The 18,700-nt window shown below is 41.1% G+C and overlaps 1 protein-coding gene across 3 annotated transcripts in view; it reads right to left on the bottom strand.

The window, feature by feature from the left end:
- Positions 1-3,614: 3,614 nt before the first annotated feature.
- The window catches only part of CRHR2 (corticotropin releasing hormone receptor 2), a 152,259-nt gene continuing 137,173 nt past the window's right edge, over positions 3,615-18,700 (bottom strand). For all 3 annotated transcript variants that reach the window (XM_061474285.1, XM_061474287.1, XM_061474288.1), the window contains 3 exons: positions 18,034-18,169; positions 16,222-16,263; positions 3,615-4,819 (listed from right to left, as the gene is read on the bottom strand). In XM_061474285.1, coding sequence (XP_061330269.1) covers positions 4,679-4,819; positions 16,222-16,263; positions 18,034-18,169 — 319 coding nt within the window. In that variant the 3' untranslated portion in view covers positions 3,615-4,678. The remainder of the gene's footprint in view (positions 4,820-16,221; positions 16,264-18,033; positions 18,170-18,700) is intronic.

Here is an 18,700-nt window from a genome sequence, read left to right as displayed (position 1 = left end):
TTTGTTGAAAGGGACATAAGGCTTTAAAAGGTATTAAAATGTAAAGGAGATAGTTTTGTGCAAAGAAATGTGACTTCATCTTTGCATCCCTCCCAGGAGAAACCACATGAAGAAGCCTTTTTTGAAGGTAGGAGGCATGATCATATTTCCATATCATATGCTATGACTGCACACCAAGTTGCTCAGGACTTTATCCAGCTGGGTCTTGCAAAATCTCTGGAGATGAAGATTGAACACCCTCCCTGGAAAACCTGTCCCATTGCTTAACTGTTCTTCTGAGGAAAAACTTTCTCATTACACCTGATTTGGTCCTTTCTTGTTTCAGTCTAAGTCTGTTATCTCTTGTCCTCCTGCCATGCATCATTGTGAAAAGCCTTGGTCTGTCACCTCAGTGATCTCCTTGTAGGTACTGCCAGGCTGTTGTTGGGTCTCCTCCTCCCTGTGCTTAAGCAGTTGCTCTGGCTTTATGTGCACAAGGCAAGTGCTCTAGACCTGAGCCTCTTTGTGGCCTGGGGCTGACACTGCTTTAGTTTATTAATGTCTTCTTGTACTGGGTGACCCAAACTGGGCACAGCATCTAGATATGGCCTAATGAGTGCAAAGCAAGGGGAGTAATCACTTCCCTCAAAACAGCCCAGACTGCTGTTATCCATCTTCATTGTCAGGCCAGCGGCTGGCTTGCCTTCATTTCAGGATCCACCAAGGTCCCTGGGTTCTCTTCCAGATGACTGCTCCTCAGCCAGTTGGTCCTCACCTGCACCTACCTGGACTTCTGCAAAGCATTTGGCATTGTTCCTCATGACATCCTCATCTCTAAGCTGGAGAGACATGGATTTGATGGATGGCCTTGGTAGATAAGGATTTGGCTGGATAGTCACACTCAAAGAGCTTTGGTCAATGGCTCAATGTCTCTCAATGTCTAGGTGGAGAGCAGTGGCATTCCACAGGGCTTGGTATTAGGACTACTGCTGGAGAGATGTGACTAAGATGACCCCTTCCCTACAGTATTAGCAAAGTGTCATCTGACAAAGGGCAGGCTGCATAGCACAAAGATAATAGTGGGTCACTCTGGCTATGCACTCCAAGGGCAGATGCAGCTTGTGCCCACAAAGTTGTGTTTTGTGTCTCCTGAGAAAAAAAACCAAACTCCACCGCAGGGGAAAGGAACCAGTCCAGTGGAAGTGTTGCTGTACTGCACTTGTACTTCAAGGCTGGGTGCATGCCCACAGCAGTGAGGAAAACTGAGGATGGATCTTAGCTTTTCAGCCCTGAAATGTGAAGGGCAGGTTGTTCTCATTGCTAACGTGAGCTATATTAACTCATAGTTATGGTACTGAGTAGGATCTTACTGCACCTAATAAAACCAAACGAAGGATACAGGCAGACAAGTAAATTTAAGGAAGCAATAAGGTAATATTGGTCACTTGATAGATTGGGGGAAACAGTGTTCAAAGCACTATTTCCTTGGAGACTACTTTCCACTCCGTTTCTATGGCAGCTTTCATCAGAACTTGATTGCTGTAAGGTCTGCGTGGTCCTTGTTGTGGAAGACAGAAAGATAGGAATTGCCTTTTTATCTGGAATGAGAAAGGGACACTGAGAGGGCAAGTGTGAGCCTGACATCTATTTTACTCATACCAGTAAGAGTCTTTCTCAGGACTTCAAAGGTAAGGAATCCTTCCAGGGACTAGAAAACAGGCTGATGGTGACCAACCTGCAAATGAAGAGAGCTCACTGACACGTGCCGCAGCTTGTGACTCCAGAGGGATCAGAACATGAGCTCCAGAACACACATATTTCATTTCTTGTTCTGACCAGAGGGTAGGGTGCCCACTGGTTAGGCAGCCTACAAGCCAGTCCTAGGTTGTCTACAGGGCAGCCATGTGCAGAAAAGCTAGAGTTCTCTCTATATAATATGTCAAGCCTCATGTGTCCAATCTCAGATAGGAAACCCTCAGCTTTTTTTCTTAAATCCTGGCTTTTATGACCCCCCAAGATATGCTGCTTTCAGAATTACACCTGTCTATATCTCTATCATCCACCTATCTGCTCTGCACTCTCTGACAAAAAAGTAAAGCTGCCCTTAAAATAATTTTTTATTGCTTTTTTGGGGATGGTCTGAAATCTTGCTTTTATAAAGCTGATAGTAGAAATTCAAACTTGATTTCTATCACAGTGCCCTAGGAAAAATATGCTGTGGCTGCCAGTACCTCAGGCCTGACAGACTTCAGAAAACTTCCATGGCAAAACAAACAGGGGTAGTGCATGTGTTAGAATGGCAATCACTTCAGCATTAACATAAGCAGTATTTCATTAATGCTCTATGCCCACCATAATGGCTTGAAACAGGGTCCAATCCTGGAAGGACTGCAAATCTCTGCTTTGGACAATACCAATAGGAAAAAGGACTTTATTTTTTGTGAAATTACACTGCTGGTAGCAACAATAATCTGCAACTTCTGTTGTATTGCAAATCCCTTTTTCATTTCAGACTGACCTAGAGACGGAGCAAATGCAGAGGTACTCAATCCACACATTTCTAACCTGTATATATGCATATCTGCCCCTTCAAACACAAATGCCACGAGACTGTGCATCCCTATGGTGATGCATACAAAATGAATAAAAGCACTGACACAGTCCTCTCTCATCAGGCACTTTTGTTTCCCAGCTGAAGGTTTGCATCACTTTGCAGAACTAAGGGCATTGACAGCAGTGAATGGCATAGGCAGGCACAATTCCAGTCTTAGTTGTTATCTCCGCCACACTGGGATCTATCATGCTAGTTGGCGTGCCACATGCACGCCATTCACTTCTATGTGAAGACTTTTCCCTGCTCCTCCTTGGCAGAGATGATAGGTCTAACTAGACAGAATCTCCAATCTCTTCTCCCTCAGTTACCTCACTGAGGCACATAAATCCAAATGAGAGTTAGGAGGGGCAAACATTACAAAATTTTAATTTGTTTAGGAAGAATGGCTTAGATTGGATTTTTTGAGCTTTGAGCAACGTGGTCTAGTGGAAGGTGTCCCTGCCCATGGCAGGGGGTTGGAACTGGATGAGCTTTAAGGTCCCTTCTAACACAAACCATTCTAGGATCTTATCATTCTATGAAGTTTGCTGTGCATTGTCAATCAGCTCAAAGCTGAATGTGATTGAGCTATTAGGACAGGATGCCTCCAAAATCAGGGCATTAACATCAGTGTTTTCCAAGATATTTTCCAGCCTTACATACTCCTTCTAAAAGCTAGTGAGAAATCAGTTTAGATCTGAAAGTTTAAATCCACCTTGTGCTGCAAAGTCCTCTAAAACATGTGAATAAAATTCAGAATAAGCATGCTAAAGGGGAAAGAGCAAATTACTCCATCACTTGTAAGATACAGGTGATGGAGAGTATATTACACAACTTGGTTTTTTTTTCTGCTGTTGCAAAACCCAGTGGAGAGAAGTGGAGCACAGAGGGACAGAGACTCAGTGTAACACCATGAGATGAGAAAGGAGGCATCCCCTCTTGCTCAGATTTTATCATCAAATTGTTCTTGGCTCACTATCACACAGGATTTCTTTCCCTCATCTTAGAAACAAAACCATTCTCAAGATAGGTCTCCTCTTCCTTTCTAGAGTAAAGAAAATGATACCTTATTTTATTGAAACCAACCCAGAGTAGTGTTTATTACTGAAAATATACAGTATTTTTGAACATCACATAAAAAGCCTAGTAGATACATCTGCTCTACTTCAAAATGCTCAATAGATAATCTTGGTGCAGCATGTAGCACTATCCTCATAATGCAAACTTCCTCTCCTCATTATTTTTACAGCGCTTCCCTTTTATATTTTTAAAACCCAGAAAACATGTTCTGTTGTCCTTCCCCACCCCAATCCCCTTAGCTGAAAAAACACAAAGACTATCCAAAGACTGCTTACATTGTGTTGAAAGCACATGGCTAAGAGGAAAAAAATATTTTATAGAGCTAACTAGAGATATTGCTGTCCTTTTTGAAATTCTCTGTATGAATAGAGCATGGTTCTTGCAAGGCAAAGTGCCCTGTGTTAAACAATCCAGTGATGCCCTGGACAACTCCCTGTCTTTCAAAGGGAGAAATGAGGAAGGTAGATAAACTTGGGTTTTTCACACTGCCTTGCAGATGCTCTTTTTCTTGCTGCCACATGTTCTTAAATGACAGTTTTGCAGAGAAGTAATTTTTACAAAGGAACAAGAAAGGCATGGGCTATCTATACACAAAACTGTTGAAATCATTTGGAATACAATGTAGAGGGTGAGATGGGCAGTATTTTAAAAACAGTTCTTGTTCACCACAATACAGAAGGGAAAAACAAACAAACAAACAAACAAAAGGTGAAAAAGAAAGTGTTGTTCCAGCCAGTGTGCTGTTTTAGACTTTGTACTGCAAACTTCCACAAGGTGCAGTCAGTGTTGAATCTCTTTCTTCTTTGAAACTGCTTCGCCACCACTTACTTCAGGAGGCCTTTGCCTGGTTGCCTTAGAGCAGCATCATAAATACAGGAGACGAGAGTCCACAGAAATATGATGGGCACCTCATTGCAAAAGAGATCAGTGAAGAATAAAGGAAGAAAGTTTGAAGAAAGGGGCTTCGGAAGAGTGAAGAAAGAAGAACCCTGAAGGCCACCAGGTGCACGCGTATGTGAGGGCTTATCACACGGCTGCGGTCTGTTTGATGCTATGGAAGCTGATTCGTGTTGGAGAGGTGGGGATAGACATGGCACGTGCCACACGCACTCGGAGGGAGTGATGGTCTTGCCAGCGGTGCCATCTTTTCCTGGCAGCAGAACGGACCTGGTGAAAAAACAAAAGAAAAGAACATGACCACTTAGAATACACAGGGGTTCTCTGTAAAGGGCACTAGACAGCATTGAGACAAATGGTGGTATGTGTAAACACTGAAACATGCAGGGCTTGATTCAGCTGCCTAAAAAAGGGCATTCACTTGATATTCTCTTGGGTACTGCACTCTGGGAACAGCATGGGTTTCCCATATCTCATATGTCTCATATCTCACCTCTTAAATAGTCCAGGGCATTTCAAATGGCAATAAATGTCTAAGCTCATGCAACTGGATCAAGCCCTCAAGATGGATGTACCTGATGGAGGTCTTAGAGTGACCTATCACAGGGACTATAGTTGCCTCTGTGTCCCTTGTATATGAATAATCACATATCATTTAACTAAACATTTGAGTCTACAACACAGACAGACCTGACCTAATCCCTGTGAGCATTTTCTACAGGCAGTGGAGAGCTACTTCTACAGTCAACAGGTTATCCTCAAGCACATGGCTACAAATAGGCCAGATAAATCTTGAAATGCCTTTTTTCTTTTTTGTTTTTTTTTTCATGGACCATAGAGTGAGGCCAGGAACCCTGGCTCAAATATATATGTATATAAGCAAAAGAAAGGCAAGTGACAGGAATCCTAGCCTACACACAATGCGAGGGAAGGCTTGATATACTCCTAACACAGGCTGTAACCAATTCCTGCCAAATCACTGGCAGAGAAGATTCAAAGTCAGAATCTGGAATGAAACATTTAGAACAATCTCTGGATACCTTTCTTTTTTTTTTTTTTTTTGGCAAGATCAATTGAGACCCCTAACCTAGGCAACGAGGTAAGCTTACAAAATCAGTTGAGATGAATCTGGGTCCAGCTTCCTGGACAGCCAATGGGTAATTATACTTATCGCACTTGGAAAGGACGTTGACATTCTGCTGCCAACCTGGAATCCAATGCACTTTTAAAAAAAAGAGTATTTTTACATGTAACCTGTATATCTAGCCAGATCTCCTTTTCTAAAACCACATTAGAAGGTGGGGTTATAAATAATACAAAATAGACATGATACCTCAGCTACTGACCCACAGCTTCCTGACTTCCTGACCAACAGAGCACCAACCAATATGATTGAAGAGCATGATTCATCTCTTCCTAAAGTAGATGTCCCAGGTAGGCCAGATACTGTGGTCAGATGAAAAATAGCTATTTCCTTTCATTAGTTTTAAAGTGAGTCTAGACAACTAGCTCTGTTTTAGATGTCTGAATTATAAATTTAGCTAAATTTAAACAATATTGATATCTTATCCTGAATGTTTTTCAGTCTTTAATGTACTTATCTTCAGAGCATCCCTCAAAAGTAAAGGAGTGCTCTTATTCCCATTTTACCACCAGCAGGCTAATGCTTGGGTATTAATAGCAGTGATGTTGTTGTAGAGTAGACCTTGATGTGGTTCAGCTACCGTAGCAGCTGTACAAGGCCTGGGATGAGCTTACACAGCCTGTGTGAAACATGCTGACACAGCTTCTCAGCTACCAGCACCTGACCGAGGTAGAGCAAAGCCATCCTGGGTGTATATGCAATCACCACCAGGACTGCAGGGAAGATGCCGTTAAATAGAATTGTCTGAAGCTCTACAGCCACTGCTTTTCTCCATTTCTTGTAAAACCTGGTTCTTGTCTTCAGGTGCAGTGTGAGGGCTACTCAAAACATAAGGAACACCCAACCCCACTTCAGAACAGCTCCAACATGCTGTTTAATGGATGCTCAAATGAGTTGATGAGCTCTAGTACAGAGGTATTTCCCACCAAACCACACACACTCAGTATTAGGCGTCCTAGGTGAACAGGAAAATACCCTGATGGTTAAACCACACAACAGTTCACAAGGAGGTCATGGGAAGGGGGGATCTGCACTCCTCTCAGATGGTTTCTATCATCTCAGGTCTTGGTGGGCCTTCAGGGACTTAGACCCATAGTCTGCAGCATAACTACTTAAAACCTCTGAAGTGCTGTGATCTGGCACCAAACAGTGCCCTCTGATTACCAGCTTTGTCCATGAAATACACTCCATACACTGGAAAACAGTTTTGCAATTGCCCTCTTTGGTGCCTTCTCAGGGGAGTCCTAAATGTGGAAATGTGGCTTTTCTATCAATCAGAGCCCTTCTAGAAGGCACAGACTGGGCAAATTGGACCTGAGGATTTCTTTCTTTGATTATTTTCTCAACTACGTGTGATCTGTGCTGCTTGATCTGACATTCAAGACAAGTAGATGCAGATGTTTATAGTAAGGTGAGAAGAGTGCCACATACACTTTCTTTTGATTTTGAATCAATTGTTTCAATATAAAATAGTGATTTTTACATTTCACAGGGGTGAAGCAGACCCTGGTAAAATAAAGTTTATGAGGGAATAGGACTGCTTGCATGGAGAAGGGGAAGAGTGAATATCCAGTGAAAGAGGAATTAAAATTAAAATACAGCACTTCCAGGAGCATAAATGAATTTGAGATAAGGATAAGAATAATTGTAAACAATAGTGCACGGGATTTCTGGAAGAGCTTCTCATTATGAAGTACTAGGTACAAGATGACTCAGTTTATAAAATGAGTTAAATGAGATAGCCACAGTCAGGATGGGCTGACACAGTCATATATGACTACAGTAGAAGCCAGCCTGGAATGTTGACTTTCACTGTCTAATCCAATGACCTCACTGGCTCATTGAACCCTCTTCTTGAAACGTGAGAAACAGTGTAAAGATGTGTCATGGTGTTGCACTTTCCTGGTTGCCCACTATTTTCAAACCCATTATGGTTCTACCTTCAGTGGCAAAGGGATACTTATCATAGAATCACAGAATGGTTAGAGTTGGAAGGGACCTTAAAGATCATCTAGTCCCAACCCCCCTGCCATGGGCAGGGACACCTTCCACCAGATCAGGTTGCTCAAATGGGGCCCCCACAGCTTCTCTGGGCAACCTGTGCCAGTGCCTCATCGCCCTTATAGGAAAGATTTTCTGAGCAACTGGTGTGAACAGATACTTATTCAGCCAGTGAAGCCAGATTAGATTTACCATTTGTGCTTCAAACCAATCAAGTCAGAAACAGTCATCTGGAGATAAAGACGCCAGCCTAAATAAGCAGTTGTCTGAATGGCTTTCATGATATGGTTTGCTTACAAGCTTTGAGAAAGGATAAAAAGTAGTAACAAAAATGCTTGTACTGCTGGAGCCATTCCTAATGTACTGGGAACATGGAAACAGACTGCACTTAAGACAAGGGTGAGTGCAAAGCATTCCTTAATGACAGAATAATTCACTGCAATTAGGATGTGACCAGAGGGCAAGCAGAAAAGGTTAAGCTCAAATTTATCTCTTACAATTGAACTCAGAAATGTTAGCTTAACTAGGTCTATCCATTAAGCATCTGTAGAGTCAGTACTATATCCTAGAGTCAGCATCAGCACGCCTATCACCTGAAATTAACAGCATTTGCCTGTAATAGCCCAAAGATGGTACAGGCTATTGTCAGTGGTTAAAGCTTAACAAAGAGCCTCAGGAATACAAATTATAACCTTCATCTCCATGTAACTTTGGTTGTTGATATGGCAAAGTGCTACTGAGCACAGCACTCAGCTCTCTGCGTTGACCCTTGGCCTGTCTTTTTCTTGCAAAGTTAGCCTCTCAGAATAATTCTTTTTAGCTCTTTGCACTTTGCATACTGTGAATAATCAGTTTCTGAACATGTGGTCAAATCAGATTTACTACAGGCATAGGTCTGCTTTTGATAAAATAGACATCAACTTTGTATTGCTACTACTTATGCTAGGCGCTGGCTGATGGCTAATTTCTTGCAGCCATCAATTAGAAATTAGCTGAAGAAAGAGCCTTTAGCAACATTAAAAAGCAGGTTTTGAAAGAAATGTCATGTCTTATTAGCAGAGAGGAAGAGAGCTTGATTCATTTACACTGTGCTTAGAACAAAGGGGCCCATTCACTTGGGGCTTTTTGACTTAATGCTGAAATATAATACTAGTAATGTAGGTAGAAAGGAAGGGTCTGATAAAAAGAGTAGGATTAAATGAGCTGTCATGGTAATAGAAGCTGGAAGTAGACTACTGGGGCCCTGCCATACTCTGTCCCCAGAGAATCCCTCACAAGAAAATGTTAACAAGTGAGGGGCAAGAGGACAACAGGTACTCTCTGACTACAGAATAATCACAGTGTTCAGTAGACTGTGACTACATAACCCAAATTAAGTTCTTGCTTTGGTCATATGCAACATTTTAGTCCCAGAAAACCTGATCCAAAGGTAAATGAAATAAATGAAAAAGGTTTATATAGATGTCAATGGTCTTTTAAAAGGACTGATTTTTCTGCTATGAAAAGAGGTTTCAGTGATAAATTCATCAGGTTCCAACTACACTTAAGCGCCTTTGTGCTATGTTTCAGATCCTTGGGCTGCAGTTTGCAGGTAAGTGGAAAATAACTTTAAACATCAAGCATCTTTGCTTCTGAACAGCAGTGCAAACTGTAGAAAAGTTGATGAAGATTTATTCTGTCTTATTGTAAGCTACAGATGAGTAAGAGGGACTTTCAAGGAATGTCCAGATCAGCAAAAGGGAACTGGCTATGTGGACTTCAAATATCAAGACACTGTGTCTGACTCTACAGCATAAAACACTTCCATGAAGTTTCTGAAGACCGGATCTCTCTGTATCAGATACATAGGAAAGGCTGTAAGGCATTGGCAGCAGTTCATCAAAAAGAGACAACTAAAATAGGTCATTTGAAATCTACCCATATTTGAGTGAATCACTGCCTATAAATGAAGATGATGAGCTGAACTGTGCATGTGCATGTATTAGATATATAATCCTAGGGAGATAAATCCCATCCATTACATAAAAGAACTTACACCAACATAAGGTGATGCCTTACATGATACCTTGAAAGCTTTCCAAAGGGTTAGGGAGGAACACTAAATGCTCAAGGGAGGAGGAACACTAAATGCTCTGAAGAAGTCCATAGGTCAAGATCCTTGGAAGGCTTAATTGCAGTCCTGAATGGAAGCAAAGAAACAAAACAGCCTAAATACAGAGACCCCTGGACTGACAGACCTGGGGATAGGCAGATTAAAATGCTAATACTCTCAGAGAGACAGGAGTGAATCTTTATTTCTTGTAAACAAAGTACATTGCTGAGCAACTATACATATATCCTACATGACTTCTCACCCTATTGGTATGGATTTACAAGGATCCCAGTAGAGTTAACCTCTCAGGTCAAAGATGGTCATGTTACCATTAGAATAAAAATTGAACCAAGCAATCCCAGGCACAGCTACAGGTTGGGCAGAGAAGAGATTCAGAGCAGCCCTGCAGAGAAGGACTTGGGGGTGCTGGTCGATGAGAAAATGAACATGAGCCAGAAGTGTGCGCTTGCAGCCCAGGAAGCCAACTGTGTCCTGGGCTGCATCAAAAGGAGCGTGACCAGCAGGTCAAAGGAGGTGATCCTGCCCCTCTACTCTGCTCTCATGAGACCTCACCTGGAGTACTGTGTGCAGTTCTGGTGTCCTCAACATAAAAAGGACATGGAACTGTTGGAACAAATCCAGAGAAGGGCCACGAGGATGATCAGGGGACTGGAGCACCTCCTGTATGAAGACAGGCTGAGAAAGTTGGGGCTGTTCAGCCTGGAGAGGAGAAGGCTGCGTGGAGACCTCATAGCAGCCTTCCAGTATCTGAAGGGGATGCTGGGGAGGGACTCTTCATTAGGGACTGTAGTGATAGGACAAGGGGTAATGGATTAAAACTTAAATAGGGGAAGTTTAAATTGGATATAAGGAGGAAATTCTTTCCTGTTAGGGTGGTGAGGCACTGGAATGGGTTGCCCAGGGAAGCTGTGAATGCTCCATCCCTGGCGGTGTTCAAAACCAGGTTGGACAAGTCCTTGGGTGAGATGGTTTAGTGTGAGGTGTCCCTGCCCATGGCAGGGGGGTTGGAACTAGATGATCTTAAGGTCCTTTCCAACCCTAACTATTCTATGATTCTCTATAAAGATGCCAATATCATTGTCTAATCCTCCTAAGGTAGGGAAGGGATGTACTCAAAACAATCTGCAAGGCTCAAGGGAAACAAAAATGAAGCTTGGGTGGATTTTTCCTTTTCCTTATATAGCCTACATTACACCACTATTTTATGTAACATTATTTTCTTTTTCTGCTGGTCTGCAATTAGCCTGCTTAGGGGGTCTGTAATCAATCTGTTTGTTGAAGTCTTTGGCAGCAGTTCCATACCACCTGATAACAGGTTTGCACCACCTGCCAGACTAGGATGTTGAGGTTTGATTTCTGAAATCACGACAGTACAATTCTGTCATCATACACAACTGCTCGAGAGGCTAGAACCAGTTCTGACTGGTTACAAAAATTTGTCACATATCTGCAGTACAAGCAAATGCTGTTGTTTTCCTCTGGGCCACAAATGACCATAACTAACCACTAGAGGAGTTGTGAATGAAATCAGACCACCTCTAACCTCTGTGATTTTGTTGTGGAGTGCTGTGCAGTCACCTCGCAAGAGCAGTGTTTTAGCGAAAAGGAAGATGGGGTAGGGAAGGACTGCCTGACCAGTTGCTGCCTTTCACCATGCCTGGACTTTTCAATTTTCACTCTCCAGCAGGACCCTGGTCTGATGACCTACTGTAGTCACGGCAATGAAGGTAACCTTCTACAGAACACAGGGTGTAGGAGATGGTTACCGAGAGGGGACTCAGTCCTGGAATTAACTGCTGCCTGGTGGTCCCGAAGGGAAGGTTTGACTCTTTCAGTTGACTCTATATTGTCCAGGCATCCTCAGTAGTACTCATACTTCAACTGTTGGGCACCTTTACTCAGAAAGCAATCACTGTGGGAGGTGGAATTCGATTTTAGGCCTCTAGTCCACCCCCATACTCATATTTATTCAGTGATTTGAAGGAGCTCTTAATGGACATCCTTTGGGTTCAGAATGATTAATATGAAATCTGCTTAGATGGATGGTGGATGACCATTTCGGTGATGATTCATAGCCACTTTGAGCTTAATAGATTTTGAGAGACAGTGCCTAGGATCCAAGCAGAAAAAATTAAACACATTTATCCTTGCCTTGCACCTTGTTGTGAGAATAATTTACAGTGCCATCTAACAAAGTAACCTGTTCCATTGCACTCTGTTTATGATTTCTTTCTAAGTCAGCTAATTGGTTTCCATTTTAAATGTTAATTCATACCCAATTATCAATATTGACCAGATAATACTAGAATCTGAGGTCTTCTTGAGGTAGGAATTCATGCTTTGTGGGATGATTTCAGACAGAGTATTATATGAAATTAAATTCAGTCTTGTGATCTGTGAGTTGATATAAAAGATTTTGAGGAGCATCTGTGTTTTTGCAGTCATTGAAAAATAAATTCACAACTTAACATTCATTCTTTTCAAGTGGCATTTAACATAAACACATACTTTTTTTTTATTATACCATTTTTCATAATATCTTAAATTCTCAGAAAACTCTTGTCATCAATTTTCTTGGAAGTCCAGAGATGCTCTTTATCACTCAGATTAAATGAAATTTGCATTAAAACATTTGCAGAAAAACATTAAAAACTGTCAACTTTGTATCTAAACTGCCTCTTCTTATTAGGTTCACTGGAAGAATTTCTGTATAATGTGGTGGCTACTCAAAATCTGAAGCATCCGTATCTCCAGCAGAGAGGCTCAAAATTATATACCTTCTCTCAAGACCTGGCCATCAGCTTAATTCTCCCTGCAGCTGACAAAGCTGGTCCAAGATCAGTGGAAAACATTGTGTGTTGTGGAAATGAGGGAAAGGGATGTGTTTGTATCAAAGAATCAAAGTCATAAGGACACATTTGTCTAAATCAAAAGAGGCTACAAGATGTCACAGAGAAAAAACCTCCTCTCTGTTTCATTTGCCAAACTTCACAGATAGAACACTGACAAAAAGAAACTTTGATTACTTTTATCTGTGATCATAGACTTGAATCACAGAATCATAGAATATCTTGAGTTGGGACCCATATGGATCACTGAGACCAACTCCCTGCTCTCTTATGTAGGCAAACTCTTCTTAGGAACACATTCTGAGCGCTTTTTTTTAAGAAGTTGATTTTGCTCTTTAAACCTAATTTTAGTTGCATAGATGTTTTGAAGTTATACAGACTGAGATGCTCAGACATTGTAGCAACTGGACTGACTGGTATAATATATAGCTATCAAGCTAGTAGAATTTTCTTTATTTTCAGTTCATACAGGTTTGTCATGACACGTGGCTCTGTTTTCTTTGACTCTGTCACCATGCAGCCTTGTGTTATCTTTCTGCCATTTGCTCAAATTCTGGTAACTGCCATTAATGCTACTCTTGTATCCAAATCAAGTAATTCTCACATCAAATTGATTGAGAAATACTCTCGTCACATTTACTAAGTTTCACTGCAATGTATACATGCAATACAGGCACCAAATTAATTTCAACTTTTTCTTTCCCCAAAAATGACTGGGGTTAATTGTAGCTTCTCCTTATTCTGAGAACATTAAAATCTGGCATGCCTATGCAAAGGCTGCATCGAATTACCTTCATCACCACCTCTCTAAGAGCAACTGATGTCAGAATACATATGACATTCTGGTACTTCCATACATCTCATGTGATGCCATTCACATGCACAAAGAAATACAGGCCTTTTAATAGCAGACAATTGAGGAAGACAATGTACTGCAAATCTAACTGAGCAGTAAATGACTTTACTGCTTAGATATGGAAGTTTGCAGTAAGAAAACACACTTTCGCTATGCTAACAAGCAAGGTCTTCATATATGCCTCAGTTGGCAGTGTAGCCTGTACAGACCTCTCACTTCACAAAAAGGAAAAATACAGCATTATTGCCAGCTTTTGCAATGTGATGTGGCCTTCAGGATGCAATCTGGGAAACATAAGCTCTTTTTAGAATGATTTATGAGTATGTGGAGATCTAGGGAGGATAGGCACTAACACAAGGGAGAGCTTTTATAATAGTATAATATAAAATGCATTTTTTTCTTGAAAAATATGATTGCAAACCCAGAAAGCACTGAAAATTCACTGAATCTTGTACTTGCTTCTGAGCTGTGCAAAGCTGAAGCTAAAACAGAGCAGGAAATTTCACCCTTTAAACCTTTATGATACTTCAAAAACATTCCCACAGCAGATTAAGATGAATCCAAAGTCCTTTCACTGTTTTGAAATAGTCAATGCTGCAATATTTGGGGAGTTTAGAATTATATTATACCTCAAAGAAGTATTTAGGGAGTTGCCATGGTTTAGGTACCCAAGTGGAAGTTGCATGTTAGATGTAAACGTATGGCTACGGGGAAGATTTAGCTCACAAATTCAGCTATTTGTAGGTGTCTACAGGTGAGCAGAGTGCCTAGGCATGCATAGCAGTTAATGGAGAGACAGTCTGCACTTTCAGTGAAGTCTAGAGTTGTTCATGTGTGTAAATGGAAGTTTCTATTGTAGGCTAAGCTGACAAGATGATCGTATCCACTGGCTTGAATTAGTAACATAGCCAATTTAGAAGCCACTTGTATCCCTCTTGGCTTCTCACTTCCCAGTCAGAAGGTATGAATCTTCTATAGATCCTATATCATAACTGGTAGAACCATGTGGATGCCTCAGATACTCTATAGCCTCTCAAGTGGTAGCAGATATCTGTGTTCAGGGAAATTAATCAAGATCACCTACATCACCCAAGCTGGGTGTCTTAACCTTGAACTGACTCCCACAGAAGTGCCTATTCCAAGTGTAACAGTAGTGTGGTATCCGGGAAAATCAGTTATGGACATCATTCCAGACCTGCTAGTAGTTTGTTATCAAGGCATAGAAGTACATGGCATGAATCATCCTGCATTTCAACAAACCTGATTATGTCTGAACTCATTTAAGTTGGAAATTGCAAGTTGGCTCATGGCTTTGGACTGAGAACCTTGGAGCGGGGTAGTGAAGGGAGTATTTCTCCCAGTACAAGGCAGCTGAAAGAATCCCAGAACAGCCAAAAGAGTGGAAGCCTGGTATGAACAGCCAACTGGCCCTAGCCCAAGCGCACAAAATGGAAGTGAACTAGGACGATACAAAGTCCTGACTTAGTAAGAAATCATATGGCTTGGGTTCCAGTCCCTGATGAATATGAGAAGTAATACTGAAGGGACATGACAGACTTTTGGTGCCTTCAACCTCATCAGACTGTGCAGCACAGCAGCTCACAAAAATAAAGCATGGTCATGAGCAACTCAGCTATATGGTAAGGTAGTCCCTCAGTTAAGGTGCCTGTACTTCTTGGGGAAGATTTCACCTTGCTATTTATTAAGAGGCAAACAGAGTGGTCAGAATTTATTGAAGGCAAGCTGGAAAGAGAACTTAGAACACTCTCCTGCCAGTATGAAAAAGTAGCATGTGCCTAACCTGAGAAAGCATTGTTGCTTCTTGTTAACATCACCTCAGAATTAATGAGGAAGAGGGAAAATGAAGAAGAAAAAAAGCCACCACTAATTTTGGTTCTTCATTGGCTGAAGTGTAGAAAATGCTGCAGAGCAACTGTGTGAGAAGACATGCCCTTCCTTTCTCATAGCCCACAATGAAGTTAAGAAGCAGCACAAATCAAGTACATACCAAATGAAGCAGGAATAACTGAGACATAGCATTAATTTCTGCAGAGACACAAATTTTGACTGGACAAGATGACACAGTTAAATGCAAGTAAATGGGACACTGACAGTGTAAATAGGGAAAACATATAAATCTCTCACACTTTGGGGTGTAAGTAAAACACTGAGGGATATTACTGAAACCTTTCTTGTCTGAGTAGCAGTACTTGAATTCTTAGGAACACCAGTGACCCTGTCCCCAACCCTCTTTTCTGAATGCAATGGGCACTCATCATTCAGAGATAGATATGCTCACAGAAAAACTCACTCAGCTCAGCATGGCCATAATGAAATAAAAATGGATCACCTGCAGAATATCTTTAACAAGAGCCCAGATCAGAAGAAATGCCCAAGTATGCCCAGAAATCATATTTATAATTAATGAGAAACTTCAAAAAAAGCCTTAAAATGAACAACAAAAATCTGAGAAAACTCCTTTTCCTCTGCCAAGTAATAACCTGATTTTGATAAACCTTTGTGAACAAAGGACACCTACAAAAAGAATTGGGAAATTCAGATGCACATTAACAGAAACTTCTGCAAGAGCAACAGACTGAAGAGACTATGACCCCATGTAAAAAACATCTCATGTCTCTACAATCAGGCATCCGAGTAAGTTTCACCTCCCAAGAATTAATTACACTGACAAAAGGGGACTCTACTTACCTCACCATTCAAAAAGCAGTAAAATACTGACACAAAGAAACCCTGTAAAGGATAGAAAACAGTCAGTTATTAAACATGAATTTCAACACACAGAATCAGCGACTGAGCTGGGATCATCCTGAGCAAAAACATAATCTCGTTGAGATCATCCACCTTTAAATAGATGAAATTGGTACTTGTACACCTTGAAGAGAAAATAGTGTCTTTCAGCTCACAGGTGAGACATGAAAGCTAGAATCTAGGCAGCTCTTCTACTAACAGAGGGCATTGCCTCTTCAGCTGTGCTAAGGCATATCTACAGCTTCCAGCTGCCCCCTAAAACAGCACAAACCTCTCACAGGTACTATGGTATGCCTGCCAGATCTATATGGATGTCTCAGACACTTTCAGGGTGGTGCCAAATGACCTGTGATGGTCTTGTGTGGGCAAGCATATCATCAGGTTGCTTAAGTTCATCTGAGCTGAACTGCTCTGTGGAATCTACTGACAGCAGTGACTAGACCCCTGTAATGACTGCAAAGATTGTAATGACTATAACGGAAGCTCAGATGACAACGTGATGATTTCCTCTCTAAACCTGTGAACAGAATCCTACCCATTTTGCTTTCAGAAATTGACTGTAATTATTGTAATCATAAAGGAGAGATTTCCTGTTTTCTTTCTTACATGTTTCTTTATAACACAATAAAATAACAAGTGTAGCATTTTTTAAGACATTGAGTATCAGCAGATAAACAGTACAATTAATTTTAGGGAATGAAAAATGTGGATCAATTAATTAATAAAAAATAAGGTTCCTTTGTTCATAGATAAAAAGGGACATTTCCCATTTTGGATATTCAGTTGTGATTTCTGGTGGGATGTTCTCTTTCAAAACTAAACATGCAATCAGTAAAAACAGTAACCCAAACCTCATAACTTTTGTAATCCATAACCCTAGATTTGGCTTGACAGTGTGTGTGCTGTATATTTGTATTGATATTCTGGGTATCAGAGTGCTTGTTCTTGCCCATATGAGAGAGAAAACATTAATGTCAAACATAATTCCACCCTAGTTCAGTAAGGTCTTTAAGCGGAGGTAAAGCTGTAGGACACATCTACAAATCCAGAAGGCAGATACAATTACTCATGTTCCACTGCCTTTTATCCTGGCAGAATGATTAAATATTATTAAATATTATTAATATTTAATTAAATATTATTAAATATTATTATTTTTGTTAAAATTTAATTTGAATTAATATTATTAAATATTATTAAAATTATTAAATAAGGGGAGGGAGCAGATAGGTATGAGTTCTTAGTTGGTACAGTCTTGATAGCTGAGTTCATGTACCACTGCAGCAGAGCTGGAGTGAGAGACTGAGCGATACAGGTAATGTCTTAACCAAGTTAGCCCAACTGGTAGGAGTTGTTTCCCTTTCCTTTAGCAACACCTACTCTAAGTCTCTGATCACTGTGCGCTTTGCGAAGAGAGAGGTTCCTTGGGAGGCTGATTTCAGGGGCAGTTTAGGATAGAGGCAACATCATCTCTCTCTCTCCATTGGCTTTAGATGGAGCCCAGGTGAAAATCTGTAGCTACAGACTGAATATAGCACTGATATTAAGGGAGATGAATGCCTCCAGGACACACCTGAGAGATGTCCACTCCACATGGCATGCTTATATATCTATTATGTAAGCATGAACAAAGCTGACCTATTTTCAACTAATATTTCTATCCTGGACTTAATTGCCATAAATTTCACAGCTGAAATGCACTGGGGATCCTTTCAGCCGTAACTGATAGCAGCTGTAAACATACTCTCTTACCTGAAAAGATTGCAGGAAGGAATTGAAATAGATGAAAACAATCTGGGAAATGTCATCTTCACCAGGGTTGACAAAGAAAAGCATGTAGGTGATGCCTAGCAGAGGCAGAAGAACTAATGTTGCCTTGACTGCCTTCCTGTGGGCAGGAAACAGAAAACACAAGTGAACACAAGAAAAAACAACTGTGTTACCTGAACCACTGTAGGTTAACCCAATCCAAATAAATCACTCCTTAATGGAGAGAGGGGATGAGTCTCAGAGCAATTCAGAGGAAAGTGAAGTACCTACATTCGCTAGAGAGGGAACTGAGGTGTCTCCTTGAGACAGTTCAGCGCCTGCACATGTCAAACAGGGTGAGAAGAAAACAAAAGGATGGCCTAAGACATGTCAGGGCTATCTGAAATTTATAGTCACAGGAGGAAAGAAGCATTTTAAGAGAGAAATTCATGTCAACTTCTGTCCAGAGTCTGTCACTAGTGAAGAGTTAGGGAACCCAAGTTCTCCCTGTGGGTACCTCCATCTCATGAGGCTTGCTGCTAGAGCGTTTGTTGAGGATGGCAGTGGAAGCCTATATTTGCATAATGGCCGAAAACTTTTGAGTTTTTTTCCCAGGAGGACATCCAATTTTAGACACTTCTTAGTCTGTCTGCACAGGAACAGTTTCAAG

Source organism: Pezoporus flaviventris, unplaced genomic scaffold (genome assembly GCF_033815535.1).
Source record: "Pezoporus flaviventris isolate CSIRO_AGI_PZ_B2104156 unplaced genomic scaffold, CSIRO_AGI_Pfla_v1 ptg000079l, whole genome shotgun sequence".
Lineage (NCBI taxonomy): Eukaryota > Metazoa > Chordata > Aves > Psittaciformes > Psittacidae > Pezoporus > Pezoporus flaviventris.
Note: the sequence above shows the minus strand (reverse complement) of the source record. Positions and strands in the feature narration are given on the sequence as shown.